Raw genomic sequence first — 26495 nt, forward strand, 5'->3', positions numbered from 1 at the left:
CGAGGCTGGATAGAAGTGCTCACCTTAATCCAAGGCGGTAGCTGGGGATGAACAGAAATGTTCACCCCAATCTACCGCTTGGAATGAGGCTGGACATAGCAGATCACCTCCAACAGCAAGGGTACTTCTTGCGGTAGGCGCCAAGATCCACGCCTTGAATGAAGGCAAGGAACCAGGTGCCCCTAAGGAAAGCTCCCTCACCTGTGCATCTCCACGGAGGAAACCCCAAAAAGGTTCAAAAAGCCGCGCAACGACAGATATATCGCTGCACCTTCCAAAACCTTCGCGGAGGCCACCGTGAGACACCTCAAGGTTGCCAAAGAGAGTGTGTTCGGCGAGTCTTGGCCTACACCTGCCAATATAAATGAGATGTCTCCTAGTGACCTTTTGACCTTCCTGGAAAGAATAGGATGGACGATGACCTAGGAGGACAACTCCTCTGGAGGATGTACAATGGGTCACATGTGGCCTAAGTGCTGTGAGTCTACACTTACACTCCCTACTTCACAGATACCAGAGATACAAAGGTCACCCCTTCAATGCACATTGGTCACCAAGAAAACTATGAGACTAACTATTGAAGTATGAACCTTGGTGAGAAATGAGCTCAAACGTACAAATCTGACGTTCGAAATTGATCATCGATACCTTGAAGGTCGGTAGGATACAGAAAATTTTGGAGCTAGATATAAATGATGCATGCTGTATTGAGAACTACATCAGAGTTTCAAGCTGCTAAATCTGCTCCAGGAAAAATCCAAATAGGTACAGTCGTATGGGAAACCCAGATTATTCACTAAGAATCACTGTTGCAACCACAGAAATGCGAACAGGGGAACCACCAAAAGAAAACGACAAGCAGGATCTTTCCATGTCAGAGTGAAGCAGTAGAAATGGCATCGATCTAAGAAGAGATGATAGATTGCTTGGATCCAAGAAGAGACCGTTCTACTACCCCTGGAAAAAGATACAGGTGGCCAACACCAAAAGAAAGATACAGATCAGCGATCTTGGAAAGAAGACAAAGGAAACGAATATGAAATGGACAGCAAGAATAAAGTATTTTGAGATCGATTAGGTTGAACATGGATTCTGTTGATGCATAAGACTGATACTTACAAACACAATAACAAAAGGTCAGATTTTCAGAAATGTGACCAAGCTGTTTAGAAGCTGGCTTCAGTAGAAAGTTCGATATGATTGGTAATGCGCCTACTGAAAATGTGCAGTTATCAAAGGGTACCGCACTCAGAGGGATGACCAATTCCTCTGCGACGACCTGCGATGGCGAATGACCCACACAAAGTTCATCGAGAAACAACTTCAGGAATGTGTTGGGTCAACCCCATAGCAGGCAGTGGATTAGAGGAATAACTTGGCATAAGCACTAGCTGGCGCGAGTATGATAGAAGTGTCATACAGTCCACTATCAATGAAACGTGGACAAGTGGTACAAACAATACGATTTTCACACATGTGGAACGAGGCTATGATAAAGCCGGAAAGAAGAACAAAAGAAGGAACAGATACTTCAAACGGGTAGAAACTCGTAAAGGAAGAGAAATTTGTTTCAGAATACAGAGAAAATTGAAATGCCCTGATCAAGAGATCAAAATCCTGATGGAAAGATCAAAAACCTGATCTACTTGGTATATTGCATTTAGATGACACCAACGAGAAAAGATCGTCGATATCAAAAAATGTTTCTCTGTCTAATGGTGATGGTCGTCCCAGATGGTTTTCGAATTTTTTGCATACATCTTCGTTCCATCAGTTAAGTTCAAATGGGAAAAAAAGTTTTGGTTTTCTATTTCTTTATCTCTATACGAAAAAATGTGGGTAACTTCCAAAGAAATAAAGTAAGCAAAACCTCCTTTTCCCAGAAAATAATATATCCTGAAAATATACCACCTTTCAATTGAAGTGGAAATATTGCTTCAGAGATACAAATGTTTACCTGTGTTATGGTTGCGATCAGAAGACTAGATCTGGGAACAGCACTATTCAATACTTGGAAGGTAAGAAATCGGTCTTGATGAGTGAGTCCAAAACTCTGTACAATACCACCTGTAAGATCCTGTAAGGCTCTCGTTGTGGATCCAAAGGAAAGCTGTTCATAACAGCCATAAAATCTGGAAAATATATTGAAACTTCAGCAATATGGTAGAAAATAATAGAAATAATTGGACGAAATGAAATCAGGTACATTTATGAGGGAATAGAAATGTGTACTTAAGAAACTGCCTACATATTATATCTTCAGTTTGAAATCAAAACCTGAATTATGGGGATTTGAATAAATATGTTTGGGAAAATCAGCCTCACTATCAGGAACTCAATGAAATTATCACATTTCTAATACTTGCTCAAAGTTCCTTCGTACATGGCCATATTTCAGCACATGAATTTGACACGATTTCACATTCTGTCTTTAGAAAATGTTCTGAAGAGTTGAAACTTCAAGCTCAATAACCGATTCAATTCAGTGAATTAGTACTATCTATTTCCACAGAAGTAGCTTCATCTTACATCCCATCTCTGGATAGAAAGTGCGTGAATGCTGAAGTATGTTTGAGAGTAACTCATGCAATTATAATTATGAGCATTCTAAATAACTGAAATGATATGTACCAGTTTCTGTCTTTGAATGTTTTTTTTCATACAGAAACCTGAGTACGTCGATATATCTGCAACTTATAACATGCATTTCAAAGATAAACATAATGATATAGGAATTTATAATGAATCATTTAACATAGACTCTATTTGCGAGACTGACTTTGATGCAGCAATGAAAAAACTGAAGCCCAAGAAGGCAGAAGGTACAGATGGTATTCCTCCTTATATTTTGAAAGGCTGTAGTGAATGGCTGAAAGTTCCATTGATTTATATTTACAACTTGATCATTAAAACTGATTGATTCCCAACTGCTTGGAAAACTTCTATAACAATACCAATACACAAGTCGGGAAACAAAATGGATGTGGAAAATTATAGGGCATTTTGAGCAAATCATTTTTATTAAACTCAGCAATTACACTCATGAATATATAGTACCACAACAACACGGATTCATGAGACAAAAAACAATCCGCACTAATCTATTGATATTAAGTAATAAGGTTTTTGACACGTTAGAAAATAAATCACAGTTGGATATTGTTTTTACGGACTTCAGGAAGGCATTTGATCAGGTGCATCATGACTTACTTCTAGAAAAGCTTAGTGGCTATGGATTGTCCAGAAATTTGCTCGAATTGATGAAGAATTATCTTCAAAAACGATATTTTAGGGTCAAACATAATGGAAATACTTCAGGAAAATTTCTGGCTGATTCTGGAGTTCCACAAGGCTCGAACCTAGGACCTCTTCTGTTTTTACTTTTTATTAATGATTTGCCTTCAACTCTTGAATTTTCGGAGTGCTTACTTTTTGCAGATGACTTAAAACTCTTCAAACGTATTCAAACTGTTCGAGACTGTATAGGTCTGCAGAGAGATATTGATAAAATCATGGATTGGAGTCTAAGAAATGAATTATATTTCAATTTAAAAAAATGTTCTGTACTCTCAATCACCCGTATTGAAGAGTCAATTCTGTTTGAATATGAAATGAAGGGAGAGATCCTAGAGAGAAAAACTGAAATAAGGGATCTTGGTGTTACCTATAATTCACAATTCAACTTTTCCACTCACATTAATAACATGATTAAGTCCGCTAATCGTATTTTAGGTTTTGTTATCAGACAAACATCGAATTTTGCCAATATTAACACCATTAAATTATTATATTATTCCCTGGTCAGGCCTAAACTAGAATATGCCTCAATTATTTGGTCCGGTGAATATCAAACATATCTAAATAATTTGGAAAAAGTACAAAACAAACTGTTGAGATATTTGTAATTTAAAAAGTACCACGTGTGGCCTAATTATAATACCGTCAGGACATATCAATTAAGATCGGAATTCAAGATACTATCCTTAGACCAGAGACGAACTTTAACATCAATGATATTCCTGTATAAATTAATAAACAATTTAACAAATTCCCCAGAAATCCTCAATATGCTTCCATTTAATGTACCTCCACGGAGTATACGTTCCACACCAATGTTTAATACCTCTGCAATATGTACATCATCGAGAGCACCTCTTTTAGCTATGATTAAATTAGCAAACAATTTCAATCTACTTATGGATTTAGATTGGACCTTACCTCTATCAGTTTTCGCAAAACAATTTTAGAACAAATATTGAATTCAACTCTGTCAAACTAAACATATATTTGATGAATCCAGTCAATGCAGTTATGGACGACTCCCTACAAGTCTGGTATCAGTAAGTAATAGTTTAGTAATCTAGATCTATATTTAATAGCTATCATTGTAGTGTATTTGCCAACAGTTTATCCATGTAATTAGTCTTCAATGGACTGTATGGGTAATAAATACAAATAAATAAATAAATAAAATCTATCTTGGATCTGCACCTGCAACAGAAACTGAGTATGTTTCTGATTCATCACTGAATCAACAATGTGATCGTGTGATTTCTCCTACCGAAGAAAATAGTCCTCTCCACTAGGCATTATAACTGTATGAGATCGATCGCAGTTAACCGTTAGCATTAAGCCAAATGTCATTGCCGCGACTTTTTATGTCAAGCAGTCTTTAACGCTCTGTATAACTGTATGCCATTGATATTATTCTTCATTCACAATGATGCCTACCTCTCTCTCTCTCTCTCTCTCTCTCAGGAATATGGCACCAAAGAAAGCCAGAAAAACCTGGTTGGACAATCATCATAAATCCAATGAATTAGTTTGTTTCCAAGCCCTGGATATTTCGAAATGTCTATAGGAATAAATCGGATTTGAGTAGAAATTTCTTCAGATGAGTTCAATTTATTCCTGCCATTGCATTGTGAAAACTGCTTGTCAAGAAATAATAGTTTGGGTAATATTCAGAGGTATGTATCATTTGACCTCTTTTAGATTTCATCTACCTCGCTGGTTGAAAGCAGAAGATTGGATTTCCTGTATAGAAAGTTTTTCAAATCACCACCCTGCTACATAAAATATTATTACAATTCATACTTACTTTGCGTAAGCTTTCTCCAGCAGAGCAATCCAATATTCGGTGTTATTTGATGAATGAAGATGAACCAATCTTCCCTTATATGTTGGGAGCTTATCGTCCACAATGACGTCCTTCCACTCTCCAAAATGCCAGAAACGGAACCTGAAAAAGCGATACTCCTAAAATAATGGTCTAATTTTTCAACTGTAGTTTAACCTATGTTTGACACCTTTTTGAAACGAGTAATGAGTCACAAACATCAACATCAGATATTTTGAAAATACTCAAGAAGTGGAAGTAATGGTAACATAAGTGGATTGTATTTAAACAAAAAAAAAAGAGTTTCATAAGCTCAACTTACTCATATTTGAGAGCTACAACTAACATCACAATGAAGGCGAAGTTCCAGAATACAATCTAAAGAAGGTAAATATAGTCAGAAGAAAGTATAGAAAATATTTCATTCTTATTGTTCATCTATTAATTCTTGAGCATTCAGCATGTTCTTAAAATGATGCACTAACTATTCGAATAATCAGTTCAAGACAAGATTGTCAATTCATAATAATTATTTCTTTTTGAAGATGATATGATAGTAGTCATAGTCAGTCCTTTCATTCATCAACCTAGGTATTGTTATCGAAACATATTTTGAAACTGAAAGTGAAATGTATTCAGCAGAGATACGTCCTTGAATGAATTTAGATTCACAATCTTAGAATTTAGAAGAAAATTTGCTTTTCTATTATTTTTCAATAAGCTATTGCATAATAAAGTAGATAATCCACACTTGTTGTCAAAAATGTATGTGAACTGCAGTACATACTTCAATAATAGAAGGAAAGATATATTTATTTTGCCTGAACCTCGGCCTGGTTTAAATTTCCCACTATAAAATAAATACTCTTGCAAATTGTTTGAGGAAATAGATTTGTTTGTCGAATGTAATGTAAAAACATTTTGAAAAATATTGAAATTGAAATGTCATCCTTAAAAATTATTACTAATTGTAACTGAGAGTCAATTCAAATGAAAAAGGTCTATTTGTAATTTTCAACTGAATATGTCTTTGGATTTGATTTTGATTCAGGTGATTTGGAATAGCTTTAGTATTATTCATTGGATTATATTGAGAATTATTTAATTAGTTTTTGATATTGTAATCGATTATTGTTACTGCTTGTTCTGTAGATTACTGAATAAATAAAATAAAATAAAAATAAAAAATTTGTTTTGTAAAATTAAATGTTAGTACAAGAGAAGTTGTTTAGTAAGTATTCGTATTATTGAATGTTTATATGAACTTAGTTGTCTCGGCAGGGCTTCTTCTTCCAGTTTGTGTCTGAAAGTAACTTCTTTGCATGATCTATACATTTTTGTGAAAAATTCATTCTGAAATTATTTGCTTTCATTCTTTCGCCACATTTCTTCGCATAACTCCGATGTCAGTTTATTCATAAGAGAAAAGTGATATGAAAAATGAAAGTATATCTCAAATTTTCTCACAGACGTTCAACTTCTGAGAAGGAGTTTTTCTTACAGAAAAGATTACATGTAAGAAAATATTTCCTTACAGAAAATATTTCCTCTTACAGAAGATATTTTCTATAAGGAAATATTTTCTGCGGAAAAAATTATTATCTTTTTTCTCGGTACATTGTCAGAATCTAATATTTTCGTAGTACGAAAAAAGTATCTTCAATAAGGTAATATTAAAGAATCCGATTTTTCAAGTAAATTATTGGAATGATAAGCATGGATTTCTCTAAACAACTGAAATAACATGTTTCAGCAAATATTTGCTGAATGTTTTGAGTGAAAACAAAATATTTGTGTGAACAAGAATTCCATCCTGTAGAAAATAGAATATTCAATGAAGACTGTTAGTATCCATAAACAAAAACCAGTTGTCTAGTTTTGCGAAAATGAACTATTTTAAAGAATAGCTATTACATAGTCTGAGGTGCATAATATTGATTTTCAATTTAATACACAAGTTAGGTATTATATCAACGCCTACGTCATAGAATACAATAAGCCCACAACTGCAATATTTACTGGGACCTACAGCGTTATACCCACCTCCACATTACAATCTTTCACCTCTGAGAGATTTTTTAACGAGCCATGATTCAGTGTGTGCTCCCAGATGTCTAATTCAAATTTGATGATATTGTGAAATTGCCGGAAAATTAATAATTTGCCAACGTTTACCGTTGAACTTGAGGCAATTCTGAAATGTATCCATACGAAAAAATCGGCTCACACAAATTTTTTCTCCATCACGTTGGGGCTTATCTCCTTCAGTTGTGATTCAATAAAATATTTCATGTGCTTCCAAATTGAATTCAAAAAATATTTGGGTTAGAAAAGTAGATCGAGTGAAGTTCTGTTCTGCTCACGAAAAATATCATAACAGAATATTTAGCAACTACAGAATTCCAAATGGAATTTTTCATGTCACCTACTTGATATTGATAATATTTCCTTCTCATTTTTGACTTCAAAGCAAGAGAAATATAAGTAACGATTCTTTTTGAACAAAACTTGTAGCGTTCTTCGTCACACAATGGTTTATTATTCCTTTCTGAGAAAAATGAAAATTCAAACACAAGCAGAAATTATTGAAAAATGTACCAAGTGAAATATTCTGCAATTCAATTGGAAATATTTTCGTGTAGGTTCTTCTACAATTTTTTAAAAGTACCATTAATAGTTTTCTACTACTAATTAGTCAGCAGATCTTGATGAAGGTCATCAACTACATAACTGACTTAGTTACTTCTATCAAATCGAGCGTATATTTTTCCAAATCTTTTTTCTTCACTGTCTTTCTTTTACATTTTGCTCGTTATTGAGACTGGAACTCAGATCAACAACTCTTCCAACTTAGGTATTCGTAGTTTCTGTTATTATTAGCGAAATATATGGTGTGCTGTTTTTTGTAAGCTACAAATTATCATATTTTTACCGTAGTATGCGCTGATCAGACTCTATCCCCCGGAGCCTCGATACATTCTGGAGGGCGCGCCAGCATTATCAACCAGCAACCACTTCCCACACCATAGGTCGAGTGATCATTGGGTCTGAGAATCATATGAGCCAAGAATGACAGCCTTCTGCATCTGTCTGGCTAAGATTTCTGCCTTGGTACAGCACGCCGGTATAATTTCCAACTTCGAGAGTAGAGAAGACATCATTCCACCAAGAACTCCAATAATCAGAACGACCATGTTAACATAGTGTTAGGATGGAGTCTGCGAAGTTCGAAGAGAAAATCTTGATATTTTATTAGTTTTCTCTCCTCTTTTCGGAAGATATTCGTCTCGCCAGCATCTGAAAACTTCACGACAAAAATCGTCATGCTCTGGTGTTCGAGAAGGACTACAACAGGCTTATTAGATTGTATGAGCCTCATGGTGGGGAACGAATAGTTCTAAAAATTCAGCATTTCTTTTTTCCCACAACGAATTCAATAGCCCTCGGTGCGTAGGACAACACCGGTGTCTCGTCAATACCGTAAATGTGCCGTAGATTAGGCCGAGAAAACATATGCTGGACATGCTGATAGCAAGTGTATTAGAGTCTCGGACGCCTCGCGACAGGCCCTGCACCTTGTGTCAGGAACCTCTATACCGATCACGCAACTGCGGTAGACTAAGGTGTTGAAGAAACCATCCTGGCAAGCCATGATGAACCCCTCAGTTTCCGACTTCAGCCCACTGGACCTGAGGAAAGCGAAAGTCAGGCGCTTTGATGAGTCAAGGTCTTCAATGTTATTGAAGAAGACCCCATACATTGGCCTATCCTTGTGTTTCTGTAGTGGTGAGGTGATCTCTGTGGCTTTTAATTGAGCATTTTGAACGGATTCCAACTCAGGGACAGAGTTGTGACCACCTCGTTCAGTGTCAAAAACTAAACCTAGTTCATCAGCTGCTCGGTCATCTGCCCTGAAGAGAAATGCTCCAATTCCTGATTTCTCATGGTCGCGAACCATGCAGAGAAGGGGATCCGGACTCCTGACGACTTCAGAGGCTACATCCAGTACCATTCTGTCATGCAGACAGTCCAAATTCGAAAGTCTACGGTCTTTCTGTTGACGGGGGAAGTATAACCGTGGAACGGACGATTTGAGATGAGAACTTCTATAAGGATGCATCATTTTCCGGGTCTTCACGTCGAGTTGAAACAGCTCCGCCCGAGTCCACTTCACTACTCCAAACGGGTAGAGTAAGATTGGAACGGCAAGCATATTTGTTTCAGCAACTTTGTTCTTTCCCGACAGTTCCTATGATCAGATCTGTCGAAGTTTGTACTGATACTTGCCGTGGAAAGAGTTCTTAACTGCTGTTACCTCTTGTAACAGCAGTTACAAGAGGTAACAGCAGAGGTAAGTATACGTCTCACCGGCATCCAAATGGTGTAGGATGCTTCCATCTTCTCCGTAGGCCCCGTATCGTCCTGTTTTGAGATGGTGTAGGATGCTTCCATCTTCTCCGTAGGCCCCGTATCGTCCTGAGATGGACCATTGCACATTTATCTATCCCGAATTTCATACCGATAGCATGCATGCTATTACCACCCTCAAGGACTGATGGAGATCCTTCTGTGCAGAATCACGAATTTTGGGATCATCCATATAAAACAGATGGGTTACCTTATGCCTCCCGTTTCCGGGGGTGCCACAGTTATACCCTCGATTATTTCTGAGCGCAACCGATAATGAGAATAGTGAGATGCGGAAGAGAAGGGGACTGAAAAATTCGCCCTGAAATACACCTCTTCTGAAAGTGACCCACCCTGTTTGGACCAGATGTTATGGTGAAGCGAGTTCGCCAGAGTGGTATCAGTTTTTCAATATATCTCAATATTTTGTCGGGTACCGCAAGGTTCCCGATTATTATTATTGTTATTATTATTTTTCAACCTTAGTTTGCGTAGTTTTCCGCCCCGTATCTTAGAAACAAAGTGCCCTATCAAAAATCATCAAAGGACAAAATATCCTTAGAATAGCCCAAGGAATAGTCCTTCAATTTTTTGCCGCATGTTTTATAAACACCCTGTAGATTAATTAGGGATGCCATTTGAAAAATTAAAGTGGAGGATAATTTTTTGAAAGATGTTGTACGGATTATATCGTTAAAAAAAGATGGTTCATAGCGTTTAATGAAATGTTTTCGACTTATTCACTTATTGCGGCAACAAGAGTGATTAATACATATTTTTTTTAAATTGAACATACTGAAAAATTCAAAAATATTATATTTGAATATTCTTGTCAATTACCAAAAAAATGAAGACGCACTCCAATGACATGAGTATTGAATTGAAGAATATGAATGACGTCCCGCTAAATTCAATACAGGCTAGGTTCACAATAAAGAGTTTCTTGAATACGTTATGAAATCCTATTCGACGGTAACGAGAAACAAAAAAATAATCGGATAGTTACAAAAAACCTCGAAGACAGTATTACTTTCAAGAAAAAAATTAAATTCAGTTCATCCATTCATCAACGTTCGTATGATTGGAAATATGTATAACTAGACAAAAACATAAGTAACTTTTTCCTGACATAGGCAGAAAAATATTACCCGACATTTCATATTAATTCTGTAATGTTATAAATTGATGGGTTTGATCCAATTTGAATTTTATTTTTTCTTCTCTGGAAAATGTAACTGAAAGCTCAGATTTAAATCGCCGTGTGATCCTTTATTCGTTCGAAATAATCGTGAACATAAAAATCATTGTGTTCGTGAACCCTTTCAACCTCTGACTCAGACATCGAGCTTTTATCAGCAGAAATACTCAATAAATCTAATTAAGTAGCCACAGCAGCAGAGTTTGCATGCATCTATTCTCAGAAACAACCAAGGGAATATCATAAACCATTATTTTTTTCTCATAACAAAATGCATGAAATTATCTAGATGGCTGCCCGCTTTAATTTGTACAACAAGATCACAAATTGCAAATAAAGATCTATGATAGTGGAGTGTATCCAATAGTGCGAGCAACAATGTTGTTTAATGGATAACGAGATCACTTTTAGGATGTGAGATAACGTGATCTAGGAATGCGAGGTTTGTGAATGAGAAATAAAAAATATGAGATTGAGAAGTATAGTTGATTTGGTTGATGTAATATTACAAATTAATATTGAATTCAAATATTACCAAAATCAACATTTTGAGAATCAGAAAGAATATATGACGTATTTCAGCGTGTATTTTGAACTCCGACAATCAACATGTTAAATTCACCTGAAAAAAGCTGGGGCATTACATAATCAAGATTATGTACAATAGAAAGAATGACTACCCCTCTAATTATATCTTTAGAGATCCAAAACTACTTGATGTACGACGATTATATATGTATAACATGATATTGCATATTTCTCAAAATGAAACAACAAATTAGACATGATTATAATACTCTCACTAAAGCGAAAGGTAATGTACAACTGAACGCAAGAAAAAAGTCAATGTTACAAATATTACAGGTAAAATATTTTTAACTACTCACCTGATATGTACAAAACATTTATGAAATGAATAATATCAACCTGATGGAAACCATCTTCAAAAAGTATCTATTTGATAGATACCAATAGAGACATTGTTCATGATATACTCACAAATAACTAAATAATCCTCGTTTGTACTTTGAAATAAAATATATCCGTTATCATTGTTCGTCCATACTCGTTTACTGTTGAATGTATTTGCATATAGATATATAACGCCCCATTAATTTTGGAAATTTATTTCTTGTCCTTCGGTCTTAGTTTAATTTTTTCAATTCTCATCGCCATGTTTGAATGTAAAATCAATTCTGCGCATTGGTTATGAATTGCCCACCTGAATAATTCTCTATGTTTGTTTGTACTGCATTGTATTTATGTTACTGTTTTGTCGTGTTGTATATTCATAAATAAACATTGTTATTATTATTAAAAATATGAAATAAATCACTAAACATTTCAAGCATGTATATACAGTACATAGACTTGCACATAGAAATCACCAGAGGTTATATAGAAGTTAAAAATATCGTTATATTTCTATACGCCTCGTATATGATATTTTTCATGTTTTTGAAATACGAATTCGAATGTTTGTATTTTCTGAGAACGTTTACTATTGTAATGCATATCGTCAGAAAGTGAAGATTTCAAAGAACAAGAAACACACCGACTTTTTGAAAAAAGTTGATATTTTGACGCGAGAATTTTTGATTGAAAATTAGGGTTTTCTTTTGATATTGAGTCAAAATAAGGTGGTGAAAATTTGGGACATAAAAAGGTAAGTTTTCACCAAATTTTGTAATTTTTTTTTTGAAAGATATAAAAATAAAAATCCAAAAACTTAGTTATTTGAATTTTTCACATAAATTTTGAGGATATGTGAAAAAATTGCTGATACAAAAGTTGTAGATCTTTTTATTACCTACAACTTTGTTATTCAACTTATTGTCCACAGGACTTGCAGTTTTGTAGGAAATCGAGAAAACCCATTTTTCACCCTTGAAACCCCTCCCACTTCCCGGACTCGGATCGTACGTTATATATAAAAATACAACACTACTACCATCACTTTTTAAACATATGTAATTTACATTGAACTGGAGATTTTCAAATTTTTTCTGCCAATTATGAATATGAATAACCTGTATTTCATCGATGTTGATGGATAAATCGTTCACATTGAAAAAACTGGATACTCGATGTACTGCTCTTGAACGTTTATTTTCTAAAATTGCAGTATCAGGTGCAGAAACAATCGAAAAAAAGTCGCCAGCATAGGATATGCAACTACTGTCTTCAATCAAAGAGGCCTACAGAATGAACAAAATAGGACCTGATATGGACCCCTCAGGTACACCCATTGTTATGTTTCTACGTCCAGAGTTGAATTTGAAGGTTTATTTTTCGTCATTTGCAAAGACACAAATTGCTCAAGGTTCTAGAGGGGTTCTAGAGGGGAGAAAAACACCTTTTATACTATAATATTCCATTTTTGAAGCCAGTTTTCATGATTGACCCAGTCAAATGCACAGCTCAAATCACACAGAAGGACCACCGGACAGTCACTTGTATCGAGATTGTATCAATAAAGGAAGAACTCTTTTTAGTATAAAAATCGGAATGTCATTTGGGTTTACCGCTTATTTATTTTTGAGTTTATTAATCGATATAACGCACTTTTTGTACAACTGTCATTTGAAGTGACATTTTTAATGGTTGTCAAGAGTATTAAAAGATGATGTTTACAAAGTCGCATATTTTACCACTAGTGTTAAAAAAGTTTTTAACACGATTTTTTTCGACCAAATAGCGTACTATTTCGATCATTCCCATATTGACTTTAATTTGAGAACCACCGGTAGACAGCTGTTTCATCTGTTGGGATTATTATTTCAGCCTTTTTATGAGAAATAGGTTGATCGATGTAATCCTCAGTTGCTGTTGTAGACTTGCATCCTCCGTACTTCTTAATATTCGTTATATTTGCTCCTGAAGCAGAAGCCCTTCTGAAACGTTGACCTTTTATTTCTTTGGTTCCGGGAGGTTCAGAAAGTGATGGTAGAACAGACCTTAGCTAGAAGACAGCAAGAACTCCACAAGGAAGAGAAACCGCCACAACCAGTACTTGTACTTCCTACATCAGAGGATTATCGGAAAGAATAAGACGGATTGGATCCAAGTATAACATCAGGACCTGCTTCAGATCTGGGAACACTATCCGTAGCAGCCTCACAAAAACCAGGCCACCAAACGCGGACTACGATTACAAGAATTGCATTTACCGGATACCCTGCGAGTGCGGAGAATCATACATCGGTGAAACTAAGAGGCCTTTGAAAGTTCGCATTGCTGAGCACAAGAAACACACACAGCGAGGAGAAACCAGGAAATCCGAAATAGCAGAGCATGTTTGGACTTATCAACACAACATCAAGTTGGCTCAAGCTGAAATAATCCACAAAGAGGAACACTGGTTTTGGAAAAAATTCAAAGAAGCCGCGTATATGTTGTCCAACAACGCATTTAGTCAAGCTGGCGTAGAGATACGTAACATATGGAAACCTCTGATCAAGCGAAAAACGACCAACTCTCGCCAAACGGTCATCTCCCGCCAAAACCAATGAAGTGGAAAGAGGGAAGAAGGGGTTAGGAGAAAGCACTCGAATGACCTATGAATAGTCAGATCTCGGAGGAATAAGTCCAGTTATCACCCGAAAACGATTGTGGATACTAACAATCGAAACGTTATGATATAACTTGGTTTGAAATCTTTTAATTTTCATTTTTCATTTTTTTGTTAATAAAATTTTTAATTTTTTAATTTTTTTCAGCTTTTATTAATATTTCAATTATCATTTGTTTGGTTGTTGTGGTATGTTATTTCTTTGTGATTTCAGTTTTTTGTTTAATAAAATTGTTAGTTTCGGTTAATCTTTTTGATTTTTTTCAGGGTTATCGAATCAATTTATATTATATTAGACAATGGAAGTCCGAACTGATGAAATACACCACGAAACATTGTCAACCACCTGCAAACAAAGGTTCAGAAAATCAGGAATGACAGAGGGCATTTTACCAAACGTGTTTATACCATCCCGGTTTTTTAAAAAAAACCGGGATGATTGATACCAGAAAGGCATAATGCAATGTGTTGAAATAGTCAATGTTTTTTCCAACAATGCGAAAAGAACGACCTATTTATGTTTTTGTAGTTGGAATTTGAACAATCAATGATTCATCCATCAATTTAATGTCTTCTATTAATAAATAGTACAGCTCTTCACGCTGGTAGGCTCCATATATTCCGAAAATAGTAGAAAATTTCATCATCAAATATTTTTATCTGACTTTTTGGGCCTATAACTTCCATTTTTCCACTTTAAGAATGCTAATTCTTTGAAATATTTGCTTGTATAAACACCATTTTTAAAGAGCGAACTCGACTTCATCATTGAAAACTTGCTTCACAAAGTTGACGAGTTCCATATTTTTGATTTTTCCTCCAGATAGGCTAAGAAGACGATTTCGCTGAAATTTCCTTCAACATTTTTAAGTCCACATCAGCTAAGAAGATCAGAATATGCGATATCGTACTGCTGAGCCGATTTTTTTTATAACAATTCAATTGAAGCTCTTTTTGCAACCTCGTCAAGAACACACAATTTCTCACTATTGTTCTTTATTAAGCAAGACATTGAACACCAGCAAGTGTTTGAAGTGTTGAAAGTAAATTTTGTTTTGTTCGTGAAAATGCTCGTTTCGCAAACTTTTTCACTCACAAAATAAAACCTCACTTTTAACACCCATATCACAAATAGCTATTCTGTGAAAGGATTCAGAAATATTGGTAAGGGATTGAAGTCACTTCTGAAATATCATGCTATTGAAAACGTATAAGTTGTTCCAGTCGAAAATGTTCAGATGGAAAATCCTCATAGTGAGAATATTCGACTTGGGTACATTATTCAATACTATTTTATGTTTGCTTGTAATGATCATACTCCTTCGTTTTTTGTGTCGTGTGAATCCAACAACATGAAACATAGACCAGACTATAAAATATTCATGATACAGCTCATTTCATTCAGTGCTATCTCCTGGATGATTGCTGCATATTGAGCAGTGCATCTCCCGAACATTCTTCGACGAGAGAATTTTCTGCTAGTGGTCACTGCTGACATAATCAGTAGATACTTCTTAGGTTATTTAATGCATGTCAATTTTATCTTCGTTAGTGGGGAGCATGCGATTTTCATTAAATGGGTTCCTGAATATATGGCCGTGTCTATCAATACATGCAGTACACGTATTCGTATTGTTCAGTAGTAGCATTCATGAAGGGACACGATTTTTTTTAATGAATTAAAGTGAACGTCAATCCATTGTTTGAAAAAATGTCAACAGATATGGAATCTGTGGAATGAAAATTATGAGGCAGCAAGTATACTCGAAGAAAATATGTATTGCGAATTCGTGAACATTTTCAAATGGAAATCGAACAGTAAACTGTATTAGTATCTGATGGTTCACGGGTGTTGGACAAGGCGATATATTCCAGACAAAAATAGAGATACCAATCCCTTTCAGATGTAATAACCGCCATTGCGATGAGTACCGTGATATATTATTTCATTCATAGAGATCGAGGTCGAGCACTCGTTTCCTCGGTGCCGATATTTTGCCAGTTGAAAAAGCGCTGAATTACTTCATGACTGTCGGAACTTTGAGCTTCGTTGTGATCATGTACAAGTTGGGCTAGACTAAACAAATGTATATATTACATCCTGCCGATGATCATATGCTTGGGAAGGTTTAGAAATGCTGAGATGAGGTTTTTGTGGTTAGCGTTGTTGACGCGAGGGCTTGAGGGTTTTTGCGGGAGACACAAAAAGTCACTCACCGGACCCCGTCGAGACGAGATCGGGGGTCTCATCTCTCAGCCTACGAGGCTGAGGAAAGTGGCCTAAATAGAGGGGTTATTTGCGAAATTTTTGAAAAATCAGTGTAGTGAAATCGTAAGCCGGTATTGAGTACAGGGGAGTTTGAAATAAAAGTGTTGGTGTTGAAGACACACCGGGTCAACAGGACCTGTGGTTGACCACGAACCACCCAAAGAGGCGTTATGTGTTTGTTGTTTTTTTTTCTAACCAGTTGATATTGAGAGAGAATTCACATATTTTTTTTTTGAGTTCACTTCCTATTTGCAAAGAGGTTATATATTGTTTGGTTCCTAGTGATGATTGTTCAGCTGAAGTTCATATTACAATTACAGAAAAAGGCGAAAATTTTAAGTTAAACACTACTCTTCCTGAAGTAAAAGTAAAACCGAGTTGTTGTGTTTGTAGTTATTCAACAGGTTAAATTAAAAATAAATAGCATGGTGTAATTGGCGGCATTTCCGCTGTTCTATTTTCGTTTATTTTATAGAATTCAACACTTTTCTATATGGGATATTACACATTGTTTTTTTATTATTTTGTCCATGGAGTCATTGTTATACTCATGAATAAATAAATAATACTCGTTTGTACTTCAAAATGAAATATCTTCGTTGTCATTGTTCGTTCATACTCGTCTACTGCTAAATCTAATTTCATTTATATATATATATATAACATACCTTTCTTTTTGAAAAATTAATAATTCATTTGTGTCCTTTAGTCTTAGTTCAATATCAACTTTTTTTCATCACCTTGTTCAAATGTGAAATCAATTCTGCACATCAGTTATGCATTGCGCAACTAAAGAATTCCCACGCACAACTTCGGTTTTAGTGGGTTTCTCAACAGAAGAGATCCGATCCTACTTAGAGACAACGCCCATCCGCAAGTTTCACAATTCAACGTCCAAATATTGAAGGAATTGCGATTCCAAATTTTTCCTCGCCCACCTCACTTCCCAGATATCTCGCCAACAGACTACCATTTTTTCCACAGGTAGAACCACCACCAAACAGGACGAGGAAAAACGGTGTTCGTCGACTTGATCGAATTTCGAGCCCAAAATTTTTAGGCTGATGGAATTATTTGACTTGTGCTACGATTCAAATGGCGCATATTTCGATCAAATTATTCACTGATATTTTACAGTTGAAATAAGACCCATCAAAACGGACAAATTTCTCAAAATGATGTAATATGTTTGAACAATCTGTTAGGAGCATTTGCCGAGTTAATGATAGTCCTGCCTTTCTCACGGCCAACTTTTCAACACTTAATAATAGATTGTTTGCTGAATGATTTTGTGCTTTTATGTTCATCTCTTCTGATTGATAAATTATCCCTGGAGACAAGATATATATAGTTTGAGAAATCGTTATTTACTCGTTCGAACATTGTATCTCAATTTATTGATAACTGTGTTATGGACTGTTGTTGTTTTATTGCACATTAAACGACTCACAACGACAAACGACTCACTCATTCAAAATGGAAGAAAAGAAAGTTACAGAAAGTGACCTTGATATTTGAATGAAATAACAATACCGCAACATTTATGATAATACATATTTTAATTTTTCAAGAACAAAAATAGGTGGACCACTTTGTACGGCTATTCTAGATATCAATAGAGATATGAAAAAATATCTAATGAAAATATTGCGTCAAAATGCATTTGTTCATAAAAAATCGCTTATTGAATGAACAAACAAAAACTACTGAATGAATTTCTCAACAATATCAAAGAGCAATGTTTATAATTATCGAAAATAAAAGTGTCTCACAATATCAACATTCACTATTTTCAAAAGCTTTTATTTTTTAACTTGACTTGTATGTATGTTAACAAATCTTGCAAGTTTAATTTGACCCACGTCCCGGTATCCGATTGACCTGAAATTTTGCATGCTGGTCCAGAACCGATGACAATGCATGTTAATCATAAACCTGACCTGATGCTGCTGCCAGGATCGGCTCCGTACGAGAGATCACCTCAGCGGCAAATAGCAGGGACACGAAATTTCATAAAGGCATTCGTTTATTATAGGCAGTTGGTAAGCCAACCATGAAACAGATGCCAAATCCAGGGTTGGCTTCAATAAAATAAATATATTTCTAAAAAAAATATTTCAAGCTTTTACCTTCAAATGCCGACTCTGAAAAAAGACAATAAATGGCGTAGTAGGTTGTAAGGTTGCAATGTAAAGAAATATTATTATCTACCACCCTCTAAGTTCCCAGAGTGAAAGGGTCCATCACGCAATGTGAGCAACAGGCACAAGAGGCATACCATGAATTGTGTAATTTTGTGACCAAGGCATTCTTCAACAAATAGGTATTCAGTTGAAGGGGATTGAAAAAACATTGTTTTTTTTGAAGGCGGTATAAATAGATATTCCTTTGAATTATACTGTTAATAGACACATCGCACCCATCAATTACACCGACTTGGCTTTTAAGCGGGGTTATTCGTGATATTCTTCAGTGTACTTCGAGAGCGCGTTGAACAAATAGCTATACAACATGAAAGGTAGTTGTTCGGGAATCGTGAAGCGTCCAAAATCGTCTCCATTATTTATAAATGAAAAAACAATTGTTATGAATGTATATAATTCTTTAAGAATACAATATCCGCCCAAAATAAAAAGTAAGGAGGAAGAAGTGCAAAAATTGCGCGAGTATAACCGGTGTCAATAGATCGACAATTTATAGAATTCTCAAGGAACTCAAGGAAAACAACAACTTTTTCGAGCCGAAAGTATCCACTGGTACAAAGTGTGTGGTTATCTATGAAGAAGTGAAGGATTCTATTAGGAGAACAGTACACTCTTTCCACTTAAAAAACGAAATACCTACATTTCCGGATACATTTCCTACATTTCCTGATACCTACATTTCCTGAACTCGATTATGGAAGATATTTACATGAGCTGAATTTCACTTTTGGAAAGCAAGATAGAAAGAGCATGTTGATAGAAAAATCAGAGACTGTAGAATGGTGAAGAAACTATTCAAGAGAAATAAAGAAAGCCAGAGCACTAGGTAAATCAATTTTTTATTTGGATGGAACATGGGTAAAAGAGGGTCATACCGTCTCGAAGGTTTGGCAAGATCAGAACATCAAAAGTGGAAAACAAGCCTTTATGAAAGGTTGGTCCACTGATTTGAAAATTACAGTTGGAAAAGGTCGTCGTCTTATCATCACTCACATAGGCAGCAGTGAAGGATTCATTAAAGATGTATTGATGGTGTTTGAATAGGAGAAAAAGTTGGATTATCATCAAGAAATGAATGCCACAGTATTAGAAGAATGGTTTGAAAACATACATGTAAAACTTTCGCAGGGATCCGTAATAGTAATGAATAACGTAAGTTACAACAGTAGACGAGTCTAGAAGCTGCCGACGTCGTGTTGGAAGAAAGCAAATATTACTGAGTGGTTACAAATGAAAGCTATTCCTTTTGAATGGACCATGTTAAAAGCGGAGCTCCTCAACTTGGCTGAACGTTATAAGTCAATATTCGTCAGGTATGTCACCGATGCGATGGCGAAGACTGAAGGAATGTCGGTTCTTCGGTTGCCGCCTTATCAATGTGAAGTGTATCCAATAGAGTTGGTTTGGGCTTGTGCTGAAAGATTCATCGCAAAGAATAATGAGACTTTCAAGCTGTGTGAAGTAAAGAAATACCCATACAGTGCTCTGGAAACAGTCGACCAAAGAGCTTGGGAAAAATGTATCCACATAACAATCAGAATCGAAGCAGAGATGTGGGATCTGGATGATCGCATAGACTCACTATCAAAAAAAAATATTCCAGTTGTCATCCATCCCAATGAAACTGATTCATTCAAAATAATCACTCAATGAATCCCTGTAGACTTTTTCCAGATGAAAATTATCGCAATGTCTTATTCGAAGTAAAGTAAGTAAATCTATAAAATTGTTTCTGAATCAACTATAAAATACAATAAGGAATACGACTCTTCATTTTCAAACCAACAAGAATATATAAAGTGTATTTGTCAGTGCAGCCACACTTTTCTACCTCCTGAAATTGTCAAAGTCGAAGCCTAAACGTCAAACAACGCAAAATTTTGAAAGCGGTTCAACTCGAAATCAGATGTTCAAATATCTAACTGCGGAAATCTATTCTATTTGTATACTTATCTGGTGCTGTTTCGAATACTTTATCCATCTTCATTATCATACCGACGATCAATTTGATATTATCAGTGTCAATGATAATAATAACATGATAATAACAATGATAATAATATTTTCATCAAAACTACAAATTATAATGTTTTGATTTACATAGGTTGGATAAAGGAAATAGATAGCGCCTTTTAAACGTCACCAGATGATATATTTTTAATATACAAAATTTTTAAAATTCAACTTAATGACAAATTTTATTTTTTTTCCAAAAAAGCTAATTCATAAAATGCAGTAACGTTTTATCCTTTCTACATTTGTATTTATTTGTAAATTCAATATTCTGATCATTTTATAGATCTGTAGAAGGTAACAATTCTAAATAATAAAAAACTATTTCAAATATAAATTGTCCTTCCCAAAATAAATATTTAAACAAAATTAATTTTCACCATATTTGAATCATGTTCTCATCATACAGAATATATCAATGGAAAATTTATATAAATACCCCCAGTCCGACGCCTATTGATATTACCTTAAACGTTATATCAGAAAAAACATCGAGCGATTTTTTTGGCGGTATTTTCACATTCTTTGTCGGTGTTTTCGCGTTTTTTGTCGCATATCCCTATTTTAATGGCTCGTTAGCGGCGTCCTCAAGGGATATAGAGGGTAGACATATCTCAATGATTTTGTGGGTGAATTGCAGTGCTATTTGCTTGAGACGACTATTTTTTTTTGATGTAGCGACATGTTTGCATTCTTGAAATTCTTTTACTCTCAGACAATACTGAACGAACCATAGTGGAATATCGTCGAAAACATAAAACACTTTCAACTTTTATGCCTCTCACCAACAAACTCAACACGCTCAATAGCTGGAACTGTTTTCGAAATGAGTGTACCATCATTGAAAATGAAAAAAATCACTGTAGGTAGGTCGCGAACATTCACCTTTTTTTTGACATTACTCGTATTTTGGCAATACTAATTATCCATTATTTCCAATGCGAAAGAGCAAAGATAATTTTTGAGACTATAAATCCATACTTCAGTTTTTTCAATTTCAATTATGGAAATATATTCAATGAATCTATTTCCAAAATCCATCCGTCCATTTGGGACGTAATGATCCGTCGATCACGATATCTACACACGCGAAGCAACGTGATACCAAACATGAATCATATTCGCAATGATCGCGAACTTCGAAGTGTCTGGAGCTTTCGACGTAATTCCTAATGACTTGTTAGCCGCCAGACATGTAGACAAATCTAGCGGTTATCGATGATTATAGGTTTGAGTCTGAGTGGTTATGAAAGTTTTGGTGTAGCATGACTCACAACAATTGGCAATAGTTCATTATTGGATCACTCCACTTTTCTTGAGCACATGTTGACTTCAAAAGTTGAAACAAAAATTTATTACATATCGAAACAAACTGAACATTGATAAAAATTACAAAACAAAATTTCAACAGAAGAAAGCAAAAATAAAATAATGACGATCTTCAAACAAGACTCAACCTCTGACGGTAGCAAGAAACTCTTTCGATGGTTCGAAATAGTTGAACATTTCAATCTAGCGAACCACTATTGAAATATTCATGCAGTCATTGTTCACTGTGGTTCTGGCGTTGAATTTGGTCATTATTATGCCTTGGTCAAAGACGAAACGGACTGGTTTGAGTTTGATGATAGTCGTGTCACGAAGTGTTCTGGCGATGCATTGAATTTATTGGAGCCTCTGGAGACACCCTACATTTTATTTTATAAGAGAGAGGACATTGTTAGATCAAGATCTTCAGATGATGTGGTGCTGCAGGTTTTTCTGGGTTTTCCTGCAGCTGAAAAAGAAAATGCGCCACTGAAATCAATGAAGTCGCCCCGGAGCGCCAATTAATTTTTATTGTTGTTTTTATTTTCATCGTTGTTTTATAATTTCATAATTATTAAAAGGAAACGCTTTGATCAAAGTCTGGGAAATGGTCAGTGATATAATGAAATTATCCTCACTCATGAAAAATGAATATAAAACTTTCTTAGTTTTCGTACCACTTGTATTTGTAACTAACATTACCGTAATTTCGTTCTGAGGGCGATCTATGACGTAGTAATGGTAATCCACCAATTTATCATCCTTACTCTGTTTTGATCTCATATATGTATTTGTCACATACTACAGAAAAAATAATATAGAGTATTGTTCATAGTCTGAATGATATCACGTTAGAAACATCAAATTTCCAATGGAATATTATTGTCATACAATATAGAATATCCGTTGCTGAACTCGTAACATCACTATTCAAAAATCGCGATAAGCAGATAATTTCAAATCATTAACCCACTTCGTCAACTGATAATTTGGCAAACATTTTTGGAAAATCCCTTAAAATCAGAATAGATTCTTCTGTAAAAAGTATAATTTACCAACTGATGGAGTTGCTTAGGGACTATGTCTTCAGGTGGCGCAGTAGTATATTGGAATTGTTGTAGCTGGAATTGATTTTGACATTTGGGAAATTCAGACCCATCCCAAACTGACTAGGAGCTAGTTCTCCGAAACCGGTCTGTCAGTGATCATCCCGAACAAATTAAATTAACTTCAGCTTTTCATATATACCGGGTGTCCCACATTTTATGTGACAGGCAATATCTGGTTTGTTGAAGGAGATACACAAAAATGTTTCATACAAAAGTTTTAGTAGTTCATGAGAGCTATATTCTGATATAATTTTCAAATATACAGGGTGTTTGGTGTAGGTGCTACAGACCAAAATTCCATTTTTTAAATAGAACGCCCTGTATATCATTACATATTCAGATGCTACGTTAAATTCTGATATCATTTCATGTTTGGTTTTTGAAATCTCCTCTGAGCGGAAAATTACCGGTTAGTAGCCCTGTAAGTATTCTGAGCCGATCCCTACTATATTGAAGTAGTTCTTCGGTTCTTTTCTCGGACGGTTCCCCAATGAAGTTTCTACTGTGTTCATTGCCAGGTACTTTTGTCCAGTACTCTGTGTGCTTCTTATTGGTCCATATCCTAATCTGGTTTCGTACCAGTGATTTTCATATCCCCAGAGCTGGTTCAGGACCTATATATGAAGTTGATGATCCGTGTCTAGCGCATTCATCAGCTTCATCATTACCTGTGATTCCTGAATGCCCTGGCACTCAGTACAAAGTTAATTTGTTTCTGTTTGCAAGTTCATTCAGTTCTTTATGGCATTCCCAGACCAGTTTTGATGTCACCTTCGGGTTTGTCAGAGCCCCTAGTGCGCTCTTGTTGTCTGTAAAAATATTGATCCGCTCATTTCTTTGAGGTCTCAATTTATTAAGCCTTGCACACTGCAAGATAGCATACACTTCTGCCTGAAAAACGGATGTGTATAGTCCTAGCGGATAGCTGTAGTTTAGATTTCTATCCGCTCGGTATATTCCAGCTCTCGTTCCATGTTTGGTCTTCGATCCATCTGTATACCAGGTGTTTTTTCCAAACATGTTTCCGGGATGACTAATGGACTTCCACTCTTCACGGCTTATGATTTTGGCCGTGAAGTTTGTGTTAGAGGTGTACTTCGGTGTCATGTGGTCCATGCACATATTCAATATGTGCTCCCCCACTTGTTCCGAAATTTCTGTTCGGTCCGATCTTCTGTAGTTCGGTGAGTTTTCCACTTTCACAAAGTGTAAAGGAGGTAGATTCAGGAGTGTCTCCAATGCAGCTGTTGGGGTGGTTCTCATTGCTCCCGTCATTCCCAAACATGCAAGCCTTTGCACTTTGCCTAGTTTGTTGATGGAGGTCGCCTGCTTCACCTTTGGCCACCAGACCAGGGATGCGTATGTTATCATAGGTTTAACCACCATCGTGTATAGCCAATATACCATGTCTGGTTTTAGTCCCCATGTTTTTCCATAGGTGCGTCTGGCGAGCATCAGTGCTACCTCCGCTTTCCTCTTTATTCTCTCCAAGTGTTGGTTCCAGGTCAGTTTGGAGTCTAGGATTACTCCCAGATATTTAACCTTCCCCGACACTTGTATTTCTTCACCTCGAAGTTTTAGAGGTCCGAGACCCTCCGTTTTAGTCCTCTTGATGAATGCTACTATGGTCGATTTGGATGAGCTTATGTTAAGCCCTTCCTCTTCGGTCCATCTTGTTATGATGTTCAGGGTCTGCTGCATGCATCCCTTCACTACATTATTGTATTTACCCTGGACTAGGATGATTGAGTCTTCTGCATAGCCCAGTGGTTTATACCTATTACGGTCCAGGAGACATAGTAGCTCGTCTATTACAAGGTTCCATAACAGAGGGGATAGAACCCCCCCCCCCCTGTGGACAGCCCCTTGCTACCCGTGCCACGACTGTTTCCCCCATAATGGTTGTATATACCAATCTTCCCCTAAGCATGCAGTCTATCCACCTGCAGCTTGTCTTGTCGATCCCTCTTCTCCTCGACGCCTGGATGATTGATTCTGACGACGTATTATCAAATGCGCCCTCAATGTCCAAGAAAGCAGCTAAGAGTACTTCCTTGTTTTTGTAGGTATATTCTACTTCTTCTGTTACCCGGCATAGAGCCGTTTCTGTTGACATACCTGACCTGTATGCATATTGGTCTCGATGTAATGGTCTGATAGCCAGTGTTATGTCCCTAATGTGCCTGTCAAGTAGTTTTTCCAGCGTTTTCAACGCAAATGACATGAGACTAATTGGTCTCAAAGCCTTCGCCGAGCCCTGTCCGATTTTCCCAGGTTTCGGAATGAAGGTGGCCCTGATCAGTGTTCAAATTTTTGGTATGTGTCCGTGCTATGCTTGCCCTGAGAATTATACACAATTTTTTGAAAAGTACTTCCGGTCCCTTTTGAAGCATTACTGAAGCATTAGTTAAAGATATGATTTTCTTCTAGAAGATGATTTGAATATGTTGAATTTGTTTTCTTATTTACATAGCTCGTATGATGTTCTTGGATTCGATTCCTGAATGTTTTGCCAGTTTGAACAATATATACCTGATTTCTCGAATTTGCATGTTTTGTCTTTATTATTTTTAACTTACTTTCCTAACGTATCACTTGTTTCATATGCAATTTTAATATCTCATTTCCTCAAAAATGAAGCTACTTTTTCCGTTTTTTGTCCAAAATACGTTAAAGCTCTATAATTTTGATTATATACCTTCACGATAGGTAAAACGTCTTCAATCGCTTTTGGTAAACTTTCTTGGCAAGTATTTTGTTCGTTAATTTGGCTTCATACACATTTATTTATTTATTTTATTTATTTATTTATTCTAAATTCGGAACACATACAGGTAAAAGAACCCAAACAAGTATCCACTAAAATACAGATTGTGCCAACTAAACTGGCGTTCAACAGGTAAATGATCTAAATGCTTAATCCAAAACATAAATGATTAAAAATTGAATATTTTCCTTATGTTACTCCTATACATTTGTAAGGACATGGAGAAAACGTCCAAATTGGAACAGTATCTGTCGAATGAGTCTGTAATTCTATTTATTGGAGAGTTTTTCCCCACATTGGTGTTATATGTGGAAGTAGCTGATAAATATTTATTCCTTGTGTTTCTCTGGGGTACATGAAAGGACATCATTGATATCAACTCAGGCGAGTCAATAAGATTCGTTAAAATTTCATAGCCAAACACTAGATCCGAAGTGATTCTCCCTTGTTCTAGAGGCTGAATGTTATAATAGTTACGGATTTGATTAATACCGTGAGTTACATAGACATTAGTGATTCGGTAATGAAGA

At 35.8% G+C, this 26495-nt stretch overlaps 1 protein-coding gene across 2 annotated transcripts in view; it reads right to left on the minus strand.

Annotated features, from left to right (window-relative positions):
* LOC111508969 (calpain-9) overlaps positions 1–26495 on the minus strand; it is a 204306-nt gene that overhangs the window by 12965 nt on the left and 164846 nt on the right. For both annotated transcript variants that reach the window (XM_074178763.1, XM_074178764.1), the window contains 2 exons: positions 5102–5242; positions 1958–2132 (listed from right to left, as the gene is read on the minus strand). In XM_074178763.1, coding sequence (XP_074034864.1) covers positions 1958–2132; positions 5102–5242 — 316 coding nt within the window. The remainder of the gene's footprint in view (positions 1–1957; positions 2133–5101; positions 5243–26495) is intronic.

The sequence above is a fragment of the Leptinotarsa decemlineata genome, unplaced genomic scaffold (assembly GCF_025532065.1).
Source record: "Leptinotarsa decemlineata unplaced genomic scaffold, Ldec_3_MD MMD2_tig00004307_RagTag_RagTag, whole genome shotgun sequence".
Lineage (NCBI taxonomy): Eukaryota > Metazoa > Arthropoda > Insecta > Coleoptera > Chrysomelidae > Leptinotarsa > Leptinotarsa decemlineata.